General features: G+C 40.0%; 1 protein-coding gene across 14 annotated transcripts in view; it reads left to right on the forward strand.

Annotated features, from left to right (window-relative positions):
* Window positions 1-21,059, forward strand: part of ELOVL2 (ELOVL fatty acid elongase 2) — an 88,288-nt gene that overhangs the window by 64,121 nt on the left and 3,108 nt on the right. For all 14 annotated transcript variants that reach the window (XM_078368363.1, XM_078368369.1, XM_078368370.1 and 11 more), the window contains 4 exons: window positions 2,025-2,102; window positions 6,747-6,918; window positions 11,587-11,711; window positions 12,200-12,334. In XM_078368363.1, the coding sequence (XP_078224489.1) occupies window positions 2,025-2,102; window positions 6,747-6,918; window positions 11,587-11,711; window positions 12,200-12,334 (510 nt within the window). The remainder of the gene's footprint in view (window positions 1-2,024; window positions 2,103-6,746; window positions 6,919-11,586; window positions 11,712-12,199; window positions 12,335-21,059) is intronic.

Raw genomic sequence — 21,059 nt, forward strand, 5'->3', positions numbered from 1 at the left:
AAATGGCATTGGAGTTGAGACTGTGATACAGTGGACAGAGGATCAGTGGTTCAAGATGAGGTAGAGAGATGGCAGATGACTTTGGGGCCTTGGAAGGAATTTGGCTAGCACTCTTAAGTGTAATGGAAAGCTATTGGAGGATTTTAATGATGGGGGTGCTATTATCTCCCTTTTAAAATAGATCACTCTAGCTGCTACATAGAAAATGGACTATGAGGGTGAGTTGGCAAGAATGTTAGCAGAGAGTCCAGTTAGATCATTGCAGTACTGCAGGCATCAGTGCTAGCATCTTGGATTAAGGTGGTGAAGATGGGGAGAAGTTAGTGGATTCTAAGTATATTTTGGAGTAATTTAGTCCACACCTCCTTACAGCTAACCTTATTTGACAGCCTGGCTTCCTTTTCTTCAAAACATAAGTTGGATGACTTCTGCAGATTAAGAATGGTTCAGGGTGAGACAGACAGAGCCTCTCTAGCATGGCTGCCTATTCAGTTACTAAATTGTCAGGTCTGCACAGATGCCACAGGAATGGGGACAGCCGGAATAAATCTGACTAAAGCCCGAAATGTCATGGGGAAACAGAGAATATGCCCCTTCCTCTCCACACTCAGGAGTTACAGAGTAACTATTGTTAATGTGCAGAGTAGAGATTGGAGCCCCTTACTACGGAACCACAACCTGACCAGAGAGGTTTTTAATTACCCCTTGTACATAAAGTTAAACAGCGTCCTTAGTTTGAAAAATGCACCAACACACCAAAGTTTGTATATCGATTAAGGTATTTCTGGGTCCCCTCTAGGCTGTCACTGGTTTCCAGTTGAGAACTAAGAGCATAAATCCCCTGGGAGATACTAGGAAGATTTGTAATAGATTCGAAAATCCAAGGTTTTCTTCTTTCACTGGACTTACTGATGTTGATAATCTTTAATTAGCATGATATTAACAGAAAGGTTTTCTGTTAGAAGAGAGGTATATCAGGACAGTGAAGAAGTCTCACAAATGTTCTAAATGTTACTTAGTAATCTTTCTCTCTCTTTAACATTTAATTAGTTAACATCCAAACCCTCTCAGCTGTGTATATGTATTTTAATGAATCTATACCTTTATATATCTCTAAGGCAGCAGAAAATATTAAATAGTAGGCCTTTTGCCTGTAATACCTGATCTAAATAAATGCCAAATGCCTTATGTCCTAGAATTTTAACCTTTTACAGGGAGAACACTTCTTTCATAGAATTTTCAACAAAGAATAAAAAAACTCCTTTTCTTATGATGTGGAAAGTACACTAAACAATGAATTAGGAAGTCTGAATTCGAATCCTTCTATGTAGCACTTTCCTGTCATGTCATCTTGAGCAAATCATATACTCATCAAATGTTTACTGAGCACTTACCACATAGCAGGTACTGGGCAAGGAGCTGTAGATACAAAGATGAGCAAAAACAGATGCATAAAGTTTTTGGAGCTTTTTGGTTTTGGGGAGCAGTGGGGAAGATAGACATTAATCACTAAATTGATTACCAAGTAGCATAAATACAATGAAGAAAATGGCTTAAGAACCTTACTGAACCCTGTTTTTGTATCTGTAAAATGGCAATATATATATATTTAAAATTATTGAGATGGTTATCTAAACCAACACAAAATATTAAGTTTTTCCTGTAGTTTTCTCAGTTGTTTTCAACTAATTCTTCATTTCGCTTGTAGAAACATGACTAGATAGGTAATTCCTTACATAAAATTTTGTGACTCAAATGATAGTTGAAATCTGTTATTTTGACCGATATAAATAGTTAGAGGTAACATATGTTAATTAGGGAAGTAGCCATTGATTTCAGTTCCAACAGCAGGAATTAAGTCCCTTGATAATAGATATCTGAGGATAGGATTGAGACAAACTCAAATTCTGGGAAATTCCTACTCAAACCTTGAATAGATGCCAGAGACATGAATGGGAAATTCAGTCTGCTTCCAAATTCCTGTGCTGATGTTTGTTTTTCTTTCTTTCTCCATTCCTTGGCAGCTCATTCTCTCCACTTGGGAAGGAGGCTACAACTTACAGTGTCAAGATCTTACCAGCGCAGGGGAAGCTGACATCCGGGTGAGCCACTAGAAGCAAATCAACCAACTATAGCCAGTTCTCACTGACAAGGAGCAGAGGCTTTCTCCTTCCAGATAGGGGGCAGAGGCTAGAATTAGATAAGAAAGGGTTTCCTGTTCTAATAGAAATGCTTGGTTACAGGCTGGGTGCAGTGCTCATTCCTATAATCCCAGCACTTTGGGAGGCCGAGGCGGGAAGATCATGAGGTCAGGAGTTTGAGACCAGCCTGGCCAATATGGTGAAACCCCATCTCTACTAAAAATATAAAAAATTATCTGGGCATGATGGCATGTGCCTGTAACCCAGCTACTCGGGAGGCTGAGGCAGAATTGCTTGAACCGGGACCCGAAAGGCAGAGGTTGCAATGGGCTGAAATCATGCCACTGCATTCTGGCTTGGGCAACAGAGCAAGACTCTGTCTCAAAAAAATAAATAAATAAAAGAAATGCTTGGTACAAAAATGATTTCCAACTATCTGCAGGGGCCCAACTGAATAACCCACAGCACATCCACATAGCAGATGCCTCTACAAAGTAGAGTGAGGAAGAGCTCTATGCTGCTACAGAATTCTCTAGGATATAGTTACGTGAACAAAAACAACTTGCAGACTGTGTTTATAGGATAGCACCCTTTGTGCCAGAAATGATATGAATGTGTATGTGTATTTGCTTGTATATTCAAAAAGAAACAATGAGAGGATAAACTAAAAGCTAATAAAAAGTGTTTTATTTTAGGGGAGGGAACAGAACAGAGGGGATACAGCGGAAGTCAGAATTCTCTGATTGTACCTTGTGCTATATTTGATTTTGGAACCACTAAGTGCTTTATATAATTATAAAACAAAATTAAATTTAAAGCCTCCCCCCAAAAGTTGGAAACAAACTTAAATAAATGAATATACCTATATATTAAGTTGGTGACATAACCACCCAAGGAATTATTTCAGATGACTTTAAAACAGTTTTTTTGACTAAATGTCCCTACTGAGATATATCTTAACAGTATTCAGTAGTTTTTTTTTATTGTTAATAACATTGGTATTGCTTTTTTGACACTGTTATGGTACACTATGGGATAAATTAATTATATAATGTTAATATCAGGCACTATGATATGAAACATGGAAAAAAAGAGATACCAGTAAAAAAGTTAAACTAAAATTCATTAATCACAGATTCAAGTTGGAAATATCAGAATTAACTATGCTTTTTTAAACATTTAATTTTTAGCTCTGTCTACAGAAATGCCTAGTCTATGACAACCCAGTACAATGAGCAGTGATTACCCAGATCGTACTCTCTAAATATAATGTTCTCCAGAAAGGATTAGCTGTCTTAGATAATGGGCTTCTTCCTGGTTTGGGGCAGGAAGTGTTTATAAGATGAACCTAGGACATCTATGACAGAAAGCAAAGCAGCTATCCAGGATGAGGATCATCACAAAAAGGAGTTGCCTGAAGGGACCCCACTGCCTAAAAATGGGGCCGGTTGACCACCAGAAAGAATACTGACTGGAATGAATTGAAGCATTAAATATGTAAAAAACCATGAGTTTAAAATGATACTCATTTTAAAAACTCTCATTGTTACCTTTTGAAGGATGTTAGAACACCAATTCATTTTAGGAAAAAAAATTAGAGGGAAAGAATTAAACATTTATCTTGCCTTTCATATGTGAATTTTCAAATAGATGAAAAGGGAAAGTTCTTCCCTGTAGAAAAGAAAAATGCTTAGTTAAGAATAGAATTAGAAAATCACCATTTTGCAATTCCTAGTGAAATCATGGATTTTATTCGTTTGTTTTGCGTTGCTATAAAGGAATACCTGAGGGTCGGTAATTTATAGAGTTTTATTTTGGCCCATGGTTCTGCATTCTGCACAGAAAGCGCGGTGCAGGTATCTGCTTCTGATGAGACCCTGAAGCAGCCTGTAAACATGGTGGAAGGTGAAGGTGGGGGCAGGCTTGTCACATGGCAAGAGAGGGAGCAAGGCACAGTGAGATCCCAGACTCTTAAACAATCAGATCTTGCAGTTACTCACCTCAGGAGGGGCACCAAGCCATTGAGGAGGGATCTACCACCATGTCCCAAACACCTCCCACCAGGCCCCACCTCTGACATTGGGGATCACATTTCAACATGAGATTTGGAGGGGACAGACATCCAAAGTATATCATGGATCTGACAGCAGTTATCTGTGAAGGGTAAAACTATTCGGTAAGGTGAAAGTTGAATAGAAACATCATAATGATTGGACTCAACACCTGAACTCACAGTTCAGTCTCAATATAAGTGGAACAGCCAGAAATTATGTACCTCCTGATGGGAGGCAGTAGGAAGTAGACAGAACCCTTTGAAGTATCTACCAAAAAAAAAAAAAAAAAAAAAAAATTACACCTGAATCTAATCAAGCCTGTAAATCTAATTGCCAGTAACAGAAAATGCATGTATAGAGAAACGAGTTAAATGACACTAAGAAACAATCATACAGACCACCTGTAATATTAGAAATTATTTATAAAGGATTTAGTTTTTCTAAGAATTAAAAGACATGATAAAATGAAAGGAGCAAAGAGAGAGAACTGTTACTGGTTAGCAGAGACTTAAAAACCATTGCAAATCAATGGAAGATGGACCTTGTTTGGATCTTGATTTAAACTAATTAAAAACACATTTTGGGAGGGGCTAGGGAAAAAAAAGGACATTTTTGAGACAAAGAAATTTGAATGTGGATTGGGCCCTTAGAAGATACTAAGGAATTGTTAATGTTGTTAGACAAGATAATGACTTCATGCTTATGTTAAAAAGTTTCCCTATCCAGACGTATTTATAAATAAAATGATTCCTTGCGTTTGCTTATAATATTCTATACTTCCTACTCCCCTGTTCCCTGAAATGGTGGAAAATGGAATTGATAAAAACTAGATTGGAATCATATTGAAAATTCTGAAGTTCAGCATTGGATACTGAGTATTCATTTACTTATTCTCCCTGCATTAGTGGATGTTTGAAATTTTCTGTAATTAAACATGACATGTTATTAAGAGGTAGTAGACACCATTTAGCTAAAATCTTTAATATCAACATGGACTTTTTTTTCTTTTGGAAGACAGTTTCACTTTTGTCGCCCAGGCTGGAGTGCAATGGCACAATCCCAGCTTACTGCAACCTCTGCCTCATGAGTTCAAGTGATTGTCTGGCCTCAGCTTCCAGAGTAGCTAGGATTACAAGCATGCATCACCACACCTGGCTAATTTTTGTATTTTTAGTAGAGATGGGGTTTCGTCATGTTAGCCAGGCTGGTCTTGAACTCCTGACCTCAGGTAATCCACCTGCCTCGGCCTCCCAAAGTGCTGGGATTATAGGCATGAGCCACTGTGCCTGGCCAAGATGGACATTTTAAAAGCATCTTCAAAACTGCAATACAAATAAAGACATATTGATTTCTCTGCATTCATTTTTATTTCGAATGCATTACCACAAACCCATGCATTTTGGGAAACCATACTGTTCTCTAACGGTTGTTTTTATTTATTTGTAGTTTAGTATTTCTGAAGGTTAATTATCCCATCAGACATTAAGATGGTTGCCACCACACCTTATGCTGATCTTCTTGGGAAGTAGACAGTAGAGCATGATATTTTAACTCCAATGTTCCTTTTATATAACGTCTTTAAAAATATCTTAGGTTTCATGTTAGTGGTAAAAACACAGTGCCTTTAACTAAAGAAGTGTCTCCCTGTAGATGAGACTGACTGAGAGCCTAAGGAGGGAAAGGATGCAGTTATCATGGCCTCCCACTGTTAGCAGGGATAAATAACATCTTGATTTTTAATCCAGTCATCTGAGGAAAAGACACAAAAGATGTAGTCATAGACTGCCCTTGGACAGTGTGTCTAAGAGCCAAGAAACATGTACTTTAGAAGAGCAGAGGAAAATGATAATCTAATGTAACAAACAATAATGACCTCCTGTTGAATGCTAGGAACTGAGCAAATGAGAGTGACAGTTTCTGCCTTTGAGCGATTTGCAATCTATTGATAGATTCATAACCCTAGCTACAATCTATTATGGCTATTGATTATGGAGCCATAAAGCAATGTGAATACAAATGAAGCGGCGGTTCAGCCTGAGAAAGGAAAGGGCTGGAAATTTCCAGAGAAAAGGTGGCATTTAAGAGGAATATTAATAAAGGATGACTAGAATATGCTAGACCTGAGGAAGGGAAAGAGTGCTGGGAACAGGGAGAATAGTTTTTATTGCTGGAGGAGGAGTAAGCAGGCCACTGTCCCAGCACACAGGACACCGTGGTGGGGAGCTTGCAGGAGGCTGGTGGGAACAGCAGCCAGCCAAGCCCATAGGAGATCCTGGGTTCAAGCCAGGAGTCATGGACTTGGTTCTGCAGGTGCAGAGGAATAACCTGATCTCACGTGTGTCCTGGAAAAATAACTCGTTTCTCTCTAGGGTCGGGTGGATTGCTTGAAGTAAGGAGGAACTGGAGTCAAGGACACCAGGTGAGCTGCCTTTTCGGCAGTGAGAAAGAAACCATAGGAAAGCGCAGGCAGCATGCAGAAGGCTGAGTGGTGGGGTGGCACCAGGAACGTTCCCATTTATTATCCTTTTCCCCTCTTTACAAATCTCTATAGGTAGCCAAGGTGCTTTGGTGGTACTACTTCTCCAAATCAGTAGAGTTCCTGGACACAATTTTCTTTGTTTTGCGGAAAAAAACCAGTCAGATTACTTTTCTTCATGTATATCATCATGCTTCTATGTTTAACATCTGGTGGTGTGTCTTGAACTGGATACCTTGTGGACAAAGTAAGTTATTTTGTAAATTTTTCCATTTTGAGGAATGGCTGTTACAGAGACCACTGGTGCTGTCTTGTATTGAGCACATGCAGATCAGGAGAGCATTGAAGGGAGGTCTAGAGTGCCAGCCTCACCGCGGCAGGATACCCGTATCTGCAAGGGGCCGTGTATTCTGGTGTCTGGTCTTTGATACAGGCAAAATCTGAGCTGAACCTTAAACTGTGTTCTTTTTCCATGCATCCTATGTCCCATGGTCAGAAGCGCATACACCAGCGGGAGCTGCTTCACTCCAATCCCAGGTGTTGTTTGACTCCTGTGGAAATACATCACCTTCCACAGTCACCACTTCCCTGTGAAACAGATTGAGGCATTTCAGCTTTTAGGGTTTCTTGTTTTCACATTCTGAAAAATTAAGGTTATATCCCCGAATGACCTACCAGATTTTCCATTTTTTAAAACTGAGAGTTACAATAAGAAATACACTTTATTTCACAACCCAGTGCACTCATTCATATTTTTTCCTTTTTTTTTTTTTGAGATGGAGTTTTTCCCCCTTGTTTCCCAGGCTTGAGTGCAATGGCGCGATCTCAGCTCACTGTAGCCTCTGCCTTCTGAGTTCAAGCAATTCTCCTGCCTCAGCCTCCTGAGTAGCTGGGATTGCAGGTGCCCACCACCATACCCAGCTAAGTTTTTGTATTTTTAGTAGAGATGGGGTTTCACTCTGTTGGTCAGGCTGGTCTCAAACTCCTGACCTCAGGTGATCCACCTGCCTTAGCCTCCCAAAGTGCTGGAATGCACCTGGCCCTTTTCTTTTTTGTTTACGAGCGACAGGGTCTCACTCTTCTGCCCAGGCCAGAATGCAGTGGTGTAGTCATAGCTTACTGCAGCCTCGACATCCTGGGCTCAAGCCATCTTCCTGCATCAGCCTTTCAGTTCGCTAACTATATGCATGCACCCTGCCCAGCTAATTTTTTTTTTGTAGGGTTGGGCATAGTGGCTCACATCTGTAATCCTAGCACTTTAGGAGGCTGAGGTAGGTGGATTGCTTGAGCTCAGGAGTTTGAGACCAGCCTGGGCAACATGGCAAAATCCCATCTCTACAAAAAAAAAATACAAAAATTAGCTGGATGTGGTGACATGCACCTGTAGTGCCACCCAGCTCCTCGGGAGGCCGAGGTGGGAGGATGGCTCGAGCCCAGGAGGCGGAGGTTGCAGTGAGCTGAGATCGTGCCACTGCACTCCAGCCTGGGCAACAGAGCCAGACCCTGTCTCAAAAAAAAAAAACAAGTATAGACATAAGATGAATTTAATTATATTTAACCAAAGCAATATACTTTTACATGATTTCTAGGCCCCATGACCCAGTATCTAGAGACATTAATTCTAACCAGTTGTTTGCTTTTAAATGAGCGATTTCATTTTGGGAAACAGGTTTCAAATGAATACATATCCACGGGTAAAATTACTCTGTGCTGATGTAGTCTTATTAGAGAATGTTTATGGTCCCACTTGTATATGAAAAGGTGGTTAGAATGTTAATTGGGTAATGTATATATAAGAAGTTAAAGTACATAAAATATAACTTCAGCCACATTTAAACATTGTTTAACATTTTTGCAAAACCTTCTTGTAGGAAGATAGAGCTCTCTACATGAAGATGACTTGTTTCATATTTAAGATTTTATTTTAAATGCTGTGTCTGGGCCAGGTGCCGTGGCTCACGCCTATAGTCCCAGCTACTCGGGAGGCTGAGGTAGGAGAATCCCTTGAACCCGGGAGGTAGAGGTTGCAGTGAGCTGAAATTGCATCACTGCACTCCAGCCTGGGGACAGAGCAAGACTCTGCCTCAAAAAAAAAAAAAGCTGTGTCTGTTAAACAAGAAAAAAACACAAAAGAACCCAATTCCTGGTTCGTCACTCTGTGTTCTTAATCACTTTTTCAAGTTATCTATTTTGTTGCATGAAATGTTAACTATTCATGGAACAGCAAACAAATGCCTGTTTAATAAAGAACTCTGACCAAGGCTATAAATGCCATTTACATTATTTTCAGTATTGTTGGTTATATTTAAAATTTCTTTATAATGCACACTTTTTCTTTTTTTTGAGACGGAGTCTTGGTTGCACAGGCTGGAGTGCAGTGGTACAATCTTGGCTCACTGCAATCTCTGCCTCCCAGATTCAAGCAATTCCCCTGCCTCAGCCTCCTGAGGATCTGGGACTACAGGTATGCACCACCAAGCCCAGCTAATTTTTTTAGATTTTAATAGAGACAGGGTTTCACCATGTTGGCCAGGATGGTCTTAATCTCCTGACTTCGTGATCTGCCCACCTCGGCCTCCCAAAATGCTGGGATTACAGGCATGAGCCACCGTGCCTGGCCAAAGCACACTTATATTAAAAAACTAAACAAAACAAGTGTAGAGACAGGGTCTCTCTGGGTTGCCCAGGCTGATCTTGAACTCCTAGGCTCAAGGAGTCCTCCCACCTCAGCCTTCCAAAGTGCTGGGATTACAGGTGTGAGCTACTGTGCCTGGTCCTCATTCATATTTCTATGTTTTATATGAGATTTTATGAAACAGTATTTACCCTGTCTCTGTATGATGCACTGTATTTTTTTAATCCTGTTTCACTTTTATAAAAAGTTGACAACTCTCACTGCATTGAGTTCACCATTCACTAATGGGTCAGTTATGACCTATAGTTTGAGATGCACTGAGCTAGAGAGAACAGTACTTTCTATTTGATACTGCCCTGTCCTCGAGAATTTAAAAATATTATAGGAAAAACCAGAACATGTAGAACTTGAAGTCAAAATGACTTTGTTCTAGGATTTGGGATCCTGCAGGGATGATGTTAGGGGAAAAAAATGACCAGGGATATTTGGAGTATCAATGACTGTGAAGGTACGAATGAAAACTAGAGTGTAAAGAAGGAAATTGCTGGGAATGCAGTGGGAATAAAGAAAGAATAGATCTCTGTCCTTCTAGACAGAGATCAATTTCTTCAGTTTAGTTCTTAAGGAGGGACAGCTACAATCAATATCAAAGGAGAATTACCAAGGTTAAGTATTTTTATGACTGTCAAGTTGCATTACAAATCACTGAGCATCTAAAACTCAAACATCGCTGTGTAAAGACATAGTCCTGTGAATACTGTGTGACAATTTCTGCTTAAGAATATTAGAAAAAATGATATTATGTATGATCTACCAGAGCAGCCTTTCAATTTTTTGAAATGCCTCAGTCTGTATCACAGTGAAGTGGTGACTGTGGAAGGTGCTGTATTTCCGTAGGAGCCAAACATTATAAGCAACAACTACTCATGGTTCATTAATTGATGGAAATGAAAAGTCAGGTGGGTAAAGAATGGCACTGACTATGTTACTTGGTAATCTGAATCTCTGTGTTTTCATATAAATTCAAGTGCCATCACAGTTTATTTCAGCCAGCATTGGTTGAGAATTTACTATATGCATGTGCTTGTACCTTTTGTTTCTTATTTATTCATTTGCATTTAGCTATCCAGATCACTAATCTAGGATCAGAAAACCAGGCTAGAGAATTTAAATCGATTTATTCGCCAGCATATGTGCAGTGCTTTGTAGTTCATACAGTATATTATCTCAGTTAATTTCATCACAACCTTAAGAGCTGGTTATTATTATTATACTTATTATTTAGGTAAGAAAACAAAAAGTTACAGTCAAAGCAATGTCTCCAAGGGGACATAGCCAATAAATGGCTTCCTAATGCCACAGTCTCTCCCACCACAGGATAGCTCACAGAACAGCCATCTTGATCCCAGGCTGACAGCTGAAGAGTATGCACTTTGTGCCAAGCATTGTTCTAAGCACTTTCATGTACTGATGAAATCCCACCTTCCTTCTTCCAACAAGTGATGCATCTATGGCATCTTACCTCTTGGAGCTAAATCCTTTCAATGCTTAGCTGACCCAACATGGAACATGACCCTTTCTCCATGGGTTCCTGAAGCCTTATCCACCCATGGTGGAGGCAGTTATAGAGATTTTTCATGACATTAATGGCAGGGACCTGGATTTTAGATATCCCTCATCCTAAATGTACCTGCGATGTGACCAGTCACTGGGAAGTTCTCGCTGGCTGGTTTCTCCTCCACTCCAGCCTTGTCTGTCTCCTGTAGTCTTTCTCCAGCACCTCATGGCCCCTAAGTGTCTTTCAGGTAGAATTTATTTACTTAAATATGAAAGCAATATATTTTGTCTCTCTAGCACCCTGTTTAGCCACGTACAGAAGGCTCTTTCTACAGTCAGTATGTCTTATCAAAGGTTTAGATAAAGCAAAGACAATTCTATTTCAGAGGAATTCTGCCACCAGCTTTAAACTAGTGTTTCTTTTCTTCCCTCAGTAGCTGATAGTAGTGACAGTTAGAGACAGTAAAACCTCATAGATAAGGCGTTCCATTTGGGTGGCATTCTGAAAAGCCGTCCCAGGCTAGTCCTTCTATCAGGGAGTTTTTGCTGAATCCCAGAAGTGGCACAAAAATTGGGGAATTTATCATTGTGGATTTTGTTATATGATCATGGCTTATGTGCTATTCATTTTCAATTACCATGCACAGAGAGAATCTCACTTGACAAAGAAGAATGAACAGTCCCTTCTGGAAAAACAGTGATTTTTATACTGTACTTTTATAGGTTTTTTTGGACCGACACTGAACAGTTTTATCCACATTCTTATGTACTCCTACTATGGACTTTCTGTGTTTCCATCTATGCACAAGTATCTTTGGTGGAAGAAATATCTCACTCAGGCTCAGCTGGTATGTTGTCCCTTCTTTCAGCTTTTCTCCATGTGGCTTGCGGATGGGGAAAGGAAATAGAAATCTGTCTTAGAAGTCAGAGGGCTTTTTATGTGTGATGAGGCTGCCTATTTTTTTTCCCAAAAATGGCCTTTTAAGAATTAAACTGTGTGTGTTAAAATGCCCTTTGTGCATGCAATTAGCTTGTAATAGAAAGTTCCTTGCTTTGAAATATAGATGAATACTTTTCAAATTAATGTGTAAGTTAAATCCTTTTTGTCTAAATAATTTTAGCTGTGACTTTTCCATGAGAAAATAATGGGCAATTTTACATACTAATATAATTTCAAATAAGATTGCTGGATGACAGGGCTGCCTCAGCATCTTTGTTTTATTCCCACATCATTCTGAGAATTCTAGGAGTCGATTTCTGCATTGATAAAGCATCGCCGCGGTGTCTGTGTGGCACAGCCTGGCTTGCTCACAAAGATGCCCTCTGCCATCCCCAGGTGCAGTTTGTGCTCACCATCACGCACACCATGAGCGCTGTCGTGAAACCATGTGGCTTCCCCTTCGGCTGTCTCATCTTCCAGTCGTCTTACATGCTGACATTAGTCATCCTCTTCTTAAATTTTTATGTTCAGGTATGTGGAATGTAAATATTTAGCAGTAAAATGTAATCAATCATGCACCTTTTTTTTCTGAGACAGTTTTGCTCTTATTGCCCAGGCTAGAGTGCAATGGCGTGATCTCAGCTCACTGCAAACTCCACCTTCTGGGTTCAAGCAATTCTCCTGCCTCAGCCTTCCAAGTAGCTGGGATTACAGGCCCATCTAATTTTTGTAGTTTTAGTAGAGACCAGGTTTCGCCATGTTGGCTGGGTTGGATTGGAACTCCTGACCTCAGGTGATCCACCTGCCTCGGCCTCCCAAAGTTCTGGGATTTCAGGTGTGAGCGACCATCCCCAGCCTAGATTGTGCACTTTTACATTATATATTTGATTTTCTGATTACATATTATAGTAGCACATGCTTGTTGGTAAATTCAGGTAACAGATACACAAAGTGAAATTTGCATTCCTAACTCCTCTTTCCACACCTTCCTCCTCGAAGGGTAACCACAGTTAATAGTCTAGTGGGCATTAAAAAAAAACATTTTTCAATGCATGTACATAAAGTTCTATCAAAAATATCATTGGATTATGCATACAGTTCTCAATTTGCAGTATGTATGTGTACCGTGGTACCAAGGCCTGACCTCTGAAGATTAAATATGTGTACAGTAAGACAGATCCAGGAAATGTGAATGGAGCAAAGCAAGGACTTACTCAGTTTTTGATTTACTGACTTTCATATTAAAAAACGGTTTCCTTATCGGCTACTCTGATGTTGTAGACTGTTTACTTGGAAAAAAAATTCCTTTAAGGCAAACTAGGGTGGAAAGGTCACATTGACTTTTTCTTTATCAAGTGTCATTTTCTTTTTAATTAACAATTTAAATGGAAGACAGCTTCAAAATACAATTTCAAAGCCACTTTGTTGTACAAGAATGGATGAAAGCTGGAACAGAGAACAGGCCTCAGGTGGTTGTAGATTTTAAATTGCTCCCTTTTGTAGGCTGGGGAAATGGAAAGCTTCATTTAAAAAAAAAGTACATTTATATTCAAAATGGTACTTTTGAAATTGTATTCAACTATATTTTCCTTTTCAGACAAATAAGTGCTTTATTTTTTAGTTTGCATTTGTTGAAAGTTAACCCATAGTGGTTTTATACAGTGTGGAATGATGGGAACTGAATTTTGACAGCTTTTCAGATCTTGTATTTTTTTTTTTAATTTGAAAATACTTCATTGCTAAAATATGCTAACAGTCATCTGAGCCTCGAGCAAGTCTTTTTTTTATTGCATTTTAGGTTTTGGTGTACATGTGAAGAACATGTAAGATTGTTGCATAGGTGCACACATGGCAGTGTGGTTTGCTGCCTTCCTCCTCATCACCTATATCTGGCATTTCTCCCCATGTTATCCCTCCCCAACTCCCCACCCCCTGCTGTCCCTCCCATTTCTCCCCTACAGACCCCAGTGTGTGATATTCCCCTCCCTGTGTCCATGTGTTCTCATTGTTCAACACCCGCCTATGAGTGAGAACATGCGGTGTTTGATTTTCTATTCTTGTGTCAGTTTGCTGAGAATGATGGTTTCCAGGTTCATCCATGTCCCTACAAAGGACACGAACTCATCGTTTTTTATGGCTGCATAATATTCCATGGTGTATATGTGCCACATTTTCCCCGTCCAGTCTATCATTGATGGGCATTTGGGTTGGTTCCAGGTCTTTGCTATTGTAAACAGTGCTGCAATGAACATTCGTGTGCATGTGTCCTTATAACAGAATGATTTATAATCCTTCGGATATATACCCAGTAATGGCATTGCTGGGTCAAATGGAATTTCTATTTCTAGGTCCTTGAGGAATAGCCACACTGTCTTCCACAATGGTTGAACTAATTTATATTCCCACCAACAGTGTAGAAGTGTTCCTATTTCTCCACATCCTCTCCAGCATCTGTTGTCTCCAGATTTTTTAATGATCGCCATTCTAACTGGCATGAGATGGTATCTCAATGCAGTTTTGATTTGCATTTCTCTAATGACCAGTCATGATGAGCATTTTTTCATATGTTTGTTGGCCTCATGTATATCTTCTTTTGTAAAGTGTCTGTTTATATTCTTTACCCACTTTTGAATGAGCTTGTTTTTTTCTGGTAAATCTGTCTTAGTTCTTTGTAGATTCTAGATATTAGCCCTTTCTCAGATGGGTAGATTGCAAAAACTTTTTCCCATTCATTGGTTGCCGATTCGCTCTAATGACTGTTTCTTTTGCTGTGCAAAAGCTGTGGTGTTTACATCCCATTTGTCTATTTTGGCTTTTGTTGCCGATGCATTTGGTGTTTTAGTCATGAAGTTTTTGCCTATACCTACGTCCTGAATGGTTTTGCCTAGATTTTCTTCTAGGGTTTGTATGGTGTTAGAACTTATGTTTAAGTCTTTAATCCATCTGGAGTTAATTTTAGTGTAAGGTGTCAGGAAGGGGTTCACTTTCTGCTTTCTGCACATGGCTAGCCAGTTTTCCTAACACCATTTATTAAACAGGGAATCCTTTCCCCATTGCTTGTTTTTGTCAGGTTTGTCAAAGATCAGATTGTTGTAGATATGTGGTGTTGCCTCCAAGGCCTCTGTTCTGTTCCACTGGTCTATCTCTCTGTTTTGGTACCAGTACCATGCTGTTTTGATTACCGCAGCCTTGTGTATAGTTTGAGGTCAGGTAGTGTGATGCCTCCCACTTTGTTCTTTTTGCTTAGAATTGACTTAGCTATTTGGGCTCTCTTTTGGTTCCATATGAAGTTTAAGGTGGTTTTTTCCAGCTCTGTGAAGGTGGTCATTGGTAGCATGATGGGGATAGCATTGAATCTGTAAATTACTCTGGGCAGTATGGCCATTTTCATGATATTGATTCTTCCTAACCATGAGCATGGAATGTTTCTCCATCTGTTTGTGTCCTCTCATTTCTTTGAGCAGTGGTTTGTAGTTCTCCTTGAAGAGGTCCTTCACATCCTTTGTTAGTTGTATTCCTAGGTATTTTATTCTCTTTGTAGCAATTGTGAATGGGAGTTCGTTCTTGATTTGGCTCTCTTTAAGTCTGTTATTGGTGTATAGGAATGCTTGTGATTTTTGCACATTGATTTTGTATCCTGAGACTTTGCTGAAGTTGCTTATCTGTTTCAGGAGATTTTGGGCTGAGACAATGGGGTCTTCTAAATATACAACTGTGTTGTCTGCAAATAGAGACAATTTGACTTCCTTTTTTTTTAAATTTAATATGCTTTATTTCATTTTCTTGCCTGATTGCTCTGGCTAGAACTTCCAATACTATATTGAATAGGAGTGGTGAGAGAGAGCATCCCTGTCTAGTGCCAGATTTCAAATGGAATGCTTCCAGTTTTTGCCCATTCAGTCTGATACTGGCTGTTGGTTTGTCATAAATAGCTTTTATTATTTTGAGATACATTCCATCAATACCTAGTTTATTGAGGGTTTTTAACATAAAGGGCTGTTGAATTTTGTCAAAAGCCTTCTCTGCATCTACTGAGATAATCATGTGGTTTTTGTCTTTGGTTCTGTTTATGTGGTGAATTATGTTTATAGACTTGCGTTTGTTGAACCAGTGCGTTTGTTGAACCAGCCTTGCATCCCTGGGATGAAGCCTACTTGATCGTGATGGATAAGCTTTGTGATGTGCTGTTGCAATCGGTTTGCCAATATTTTATTGAAGAATTTTACATGTATGTTTATCACGGATATTGGCCTGAAGTTTTCTTTTCTTGTTGAGTCTCTGCCGGGTTTTGGTATCAGGATGATACTGGTTTCATAAAATGATTTGGGAAGGATCCTCTCTTTTTGGATTGTTTGGAATAGTTTCAGAAGGAATGGTACCAGCTCCTCTTTGTATGTCTGTTAGAATTCAGCTGTGAACTCATCTGGACCTGGGCTTTTTTTGGTTGGTAGGCTATTAATTGCTGCCTCAGCTTCAGCCCTTGTTATTGGTCTATTCAGGGTTTCAACTTCTTCCTGGTTTAGTCTTGGGAAGATACAGGTGTCCAGGAATTTATCCATTTCTTCCAGGTGTCCAGGAATTTATCCATTTCTTCTAGTTTATGTGCATAGAATTGTTTGTAATAATCTCTGATGATGGTTTGTATTTCTGTGGAATCTGGTGATATCCCCTTTATCGTTTTTCATTGCATCTATTTGATTATTCTCTTTTCCTTTTTATTAATCTGGCTAGTGGTCTATTTTGTTATCTTTTCAAAAAAGCAGGTCCTGGATTTATTGATTTTTTTGAAGGGTTTTTTTTTTGTGTGTCTCTTTCAGTTCTGCTCTGATCTTAGTTATTTCTTGTCTTCTGCTAAGTTTGATATTGCTCCTCTAGCTCTTTCAATTTTGACAATAGGATGTCGATTTTAGATCTTTCCTTGCTTCTCATGTGGGCATTTATTGCTGTATATTTTCCTCTAGACACTGCTTTGTGTCCCAGAGATTCTGGTATGTTGTCTTCATTCTTGTTGGTTTCAAAGAACATCTTTATTTCTGCTTTCATTTCATTATTTATCCAATCAACATTCAAGAGCCAGTTGTCCAGTTTCCATGAAGCTGTGTGGTTCTGAGTTAGCTTCTGACTTCTGAGTTCTAACTTGATTGCACTGTGGTCTGAGAGACTGTTAGGATTTCTGTTCTTTTGCATTTGCTGAGGAGTGATTTACTTCCAATTATGTGGTCAATTTTAGAGTAGGTGTGATGTGGTAGTGAGAAGAATGTATATTCTGTGGATTTGGGGTGGAGAGTTCTGTAAATGTCTATCAGGTTTGCTTGTTCCAGGTCTGAGTTCAAGCGCTGGATATCCTTGTTGATTTTCTGTCTGGTTGATCTGTCTAATATTGACAGTGGAGTGTTAAATCCTCCCACTATTACTGTGTGGGAGTCTAAGTCTCTTTGTAAGTCATTAAGAACTTGCCTTATGTATCTGGGTGCTCCTGTATTGGGTCCGTATATATTTAGGATCATTAGCTCTTCTTGTTGTATCGATCCTTTTACCAATATGTAATGGCCTTCTTTGTCTCTTTTGATCTTTGTTGCTTTAAAGTCTATTTTATCAGAGATGAGAATTGCAACTCCTTTTTTTTTTTTTTTTTTTTTTTTTTTTTTTTTTGCTCTCCATTTGCTTGGTAAATCTTCCTCCATCCTTTTATTTTGAGCCTTTGTGTATCCTTACATGTGAGATGGGTTTCCTGGATACAGCACACTGATGGGTTTTGGCTTTTGATCCAATTTGCCAGTCTGGGTCTTTTGATTGGTGCATTTAGCCCATTTACATTTAGGGTTAATATTGTTACGTGTGAATTTGATACTGCCATTTTGATGCTAGCTGGCTGTTTTGCCCATTAGTTGATCAGATTCTTCATTTTGTTGATGCTGTTTACCATTTAGTATGTTTTTGGAGTGGCTGGTACTGGTTGTTCCTCTCTCTGTTTAGTGCTTCTTTCAGCAGCTCTTGTAAAGCAGACTTGATGGTGATGAAATCTCTGAATAATTGCTTGTTCGTAAAGGATTTTATTTCTCCTTTGCTTGTGAAGCTTGGTTTGGCTGGATATGAAATTCTGGGTTGAAAGTTCTTTTCTTTAAGGATATTGATCCCCACTCTCTTCTGGCTTGTAGGGTTTCTGCTGAGAGATCTGCTGTCTTATGGGCTTCCCTTTGTGGATAACCCGACCTTTCTCTCTGGCTGCCCTTAGCATTTTCTCCTTCATTTCAACCCTGGTGAATCTGATAATTATGTGCCTTGGGGTTGCTCTTCTTGAGGAATATATTTGTGGTGTTCTCTGCATTTCCTGGACTTGAATATTGGCCTGCCTTACTAGGTTGGGGAAGCTTTCCTGGATGATATCCTGAAGAGTATTTTCCAGCTTGGATTCATTCTCTTTGCCACATTCAGGTACACCTATCAAATGTAGATGAGGTCTTTTCACATAGTCCCTTATTTCTTGGAGGCTTTGTTCATTTCTTTTTACTTTTTTTTTTTCTAATCTTGCCTTCTCATTTTTTTTCATTGAATTGATCTTTGACCTCTGATATCCTTTCTTCTGCTTGGTCAGTTCAGCTGTTGAAACTTGTGTATGCTTTGCAAAGTTCTCGTGTTGTTTTTCAGCTCCATCAATTCATTTATATTCCTCTCTAAGCTGTTTATTCTCTTTAGCATTTCATCAAATCTTTTTTTTAAAGGTCTTAGCATGTTTGCATTGGGTTAGAACATGTTCTTTTAGCTAAGAGAAGTTTCTTATTACCCATCTTCTGAAGCCTGTTCCTGTCAGTTCCTCAGACTTTTTCTCCATTCCAGACTTGTTCCCTTGCTGGTGAGAAGTTGTGATCCCTTGGAGGAGGAGAGGTGTTCTGTTTTTGGTTGTTTGCATACTTTTTGCACTGGTTTCTTCCCATCTTTGTGGATTTATTTACCTGTGGTCTTTGTAGTTGTTGACTCAGATGGGGTCTCTGAGTGGACGTCCAGTTTGTTGATGATGAAGTTATTTCTGTTTCTTAGTTTTCCTTTTAACAGTCAGGCCCCTCTGCTGTAGGACTGCTGAGGTCCACTCCAGGCCCTGCTTGCCTGGGGATCACCTGCAGCGGCTGCAGAACAGTAAGGGTTGCTGCCAGTTTCTTCTTCTGCTATCTTTGTCCCAGAAGGATACCCACGAGATGTCAGTCTGAGCTCTCCTTTATGAAGTGACTCTTTGAATGTATGGAGGTCAGGGAGCTGCTTGAGGAGAGAGTCTGTCCTTTATAGAGCTCAGGTGCTGAGCCGTGAGCTCCATTCTTCCATTCATAGCTGCTGGGTAGGTCCGTTTAAGTCTGCTGCAGCAGAACACATAAATGCAGCAGAACACATAAAAGCACACCCCCCAGGTGCTCTCTCCCAGGAAGTTAGGGCTTTATTCGTAAGTTTCTGTCATGGTGCTGCCTTTTTTCAGGGCTGCCCTGCCCATCGAGGCAGCAGCCTAGTCACAGTCTGCCTGTAGAGGCTTTGCCCAGCTCCCATATCAACTTCCCTGCAGTCCTGTTTATAGGGGTATAGTTAGAACTGCCTCTGCAATGTTGGCCCACCTCTGTAATGGCAGACTGCTTCGCTAATGGTGGACGCCCCTCCCCCACAGAGCTGGATCATCTGGGGTTCAGCTGTGCTTGCTGTGAAATGCTCAATCCAGAGCATTTCAGATTGCTGTTTTTTTGTGGGGGTGGGACTGGCCGAGCCTGATCACCTGGCTCCTTGCCTCAGACCTCTTACTTATTTCAGTTGAACAGGCAACTCTGTCTCCCGGGCATCCTAGTCACCAGTTGAAATGGCGCCCAGATTTGTGTGATTTGAGTGTAGACCTGCTGCGCCCTCTGAAACAACTGCTGGAGACTTGTGGCACTTTTTCACCAGGGAATCTCCTGGCCTATCTCCCTGTTTCAGTCCCCTTTTTAGTTGAATGGGTGACTCTGTCTCCCAGGTGTTCCAGTTGACAGTTGAAAAGGTGCCCGGGTTTGTGTGAGATTTTGTGCAGAGACCCACTGCACCAGCTGAAACAGCCGCACTGGGGGCTCGTGACACTTTTTCGCCCAGGAATTTCCTGGCCTGGCTCCCTGTTTCAGTCCCTCTTTTTTTTTTTTTTTTTTTTTTTTTTCAGTTGAACAGGCACTCCAGTTGCCTATTGAAAAGCTGCTGGGATGTGTGATTTCCCATGAAGCGACCCACTGCACTGGCGAAAACAGGCACGCTGGAGATCTGTGGTGCTTTTTTGCCTGGGAATCTCCTGGCCTGGCTCCCTGTTTCAGTCCCCTTTTTATCAGTTGAATGGGTGACTCTATCTCGCCAGTTAGAACAGTGCCCGGACCTGTGTATTTTGTGTGGAGACCCGCCGCGCTGGCCAAAAGAGCCATGCTGGTGACCCGTGGGACTCCTCCGCCTGGGAATCTCCTGGTCTGTGGGCAATAAAAATCCATCTGGAAATGTGGCATCCACTCACCCTCTGAGCTCTAGCTGGGAGCTGCAATCCAGAGCTGCTCCTAATCGGCCATCTTGGATCTCCCCTCATCTTGTATTTCTGAAATTGGACTAGGCTTTGTCTTTTATAAGAAATAAAAGTTTCCTTTGAAGATTTCCAAAGAAATAATCAGTGATGGAACCAATTAAAACTCTGCATGGATGCACAAACCACTACCCCCACCCTCCCCAAAAAAGCTGAGTGTTAAAGCTAAAAGGTGTGATTTTGGTGCATGGTGGTGAAGAGAAGCGTATATCTCAGCAAGGGTAGGTAATGGTATTCAGAGCTTTAGCCCTACATGCTGGTTCAAACTGAGTCTGAGTTCTGAAGTCAAGCATATAATTTAAATTTGGACCCTTGTTAATACTATTGCTTTTTAAAAAAAAAAAGTAAAAATGAGATGAGAGATGAGATATTTTCTCAGAATAGGAAGGATATGCCAAAATCTAGATCAAGCCAGAATTCCAGGTATTGGTACTTTTTAAAAAACAGCACTTTTTAACTTGAATTATTTTTAAAAGTTTTATATTTCTAAGTGATCAACTAATGCAGAATAAATTGAATGTTAATTCCAGAATATACAAATCCTGACTTCTAATATTCATGAAATTCATGCATTTGTCCTGGTTTTTATCCTATTTTTGTCTTTAACCAGAGGTTTAAAAATGATATTACAAACATGAAATCTTATTAGAAAATCCAGCACCCAACAGAATCACATACTGTTTTTAACTA

The sequence above is a fragment of the Callithrix jacchus genome, chromosome 4, assembly GCF_049354715.1.
Source record: "Callithrix jacchus isolate 240 chromosome 4, calJac240_pri, whole genome shotgun sequence".
Lineage (NCBI taxonomy): Eukaryota > Metazoa > Chordata > Mammalia > Primates > Cebidae > Callithrix > Callithrix jacchus.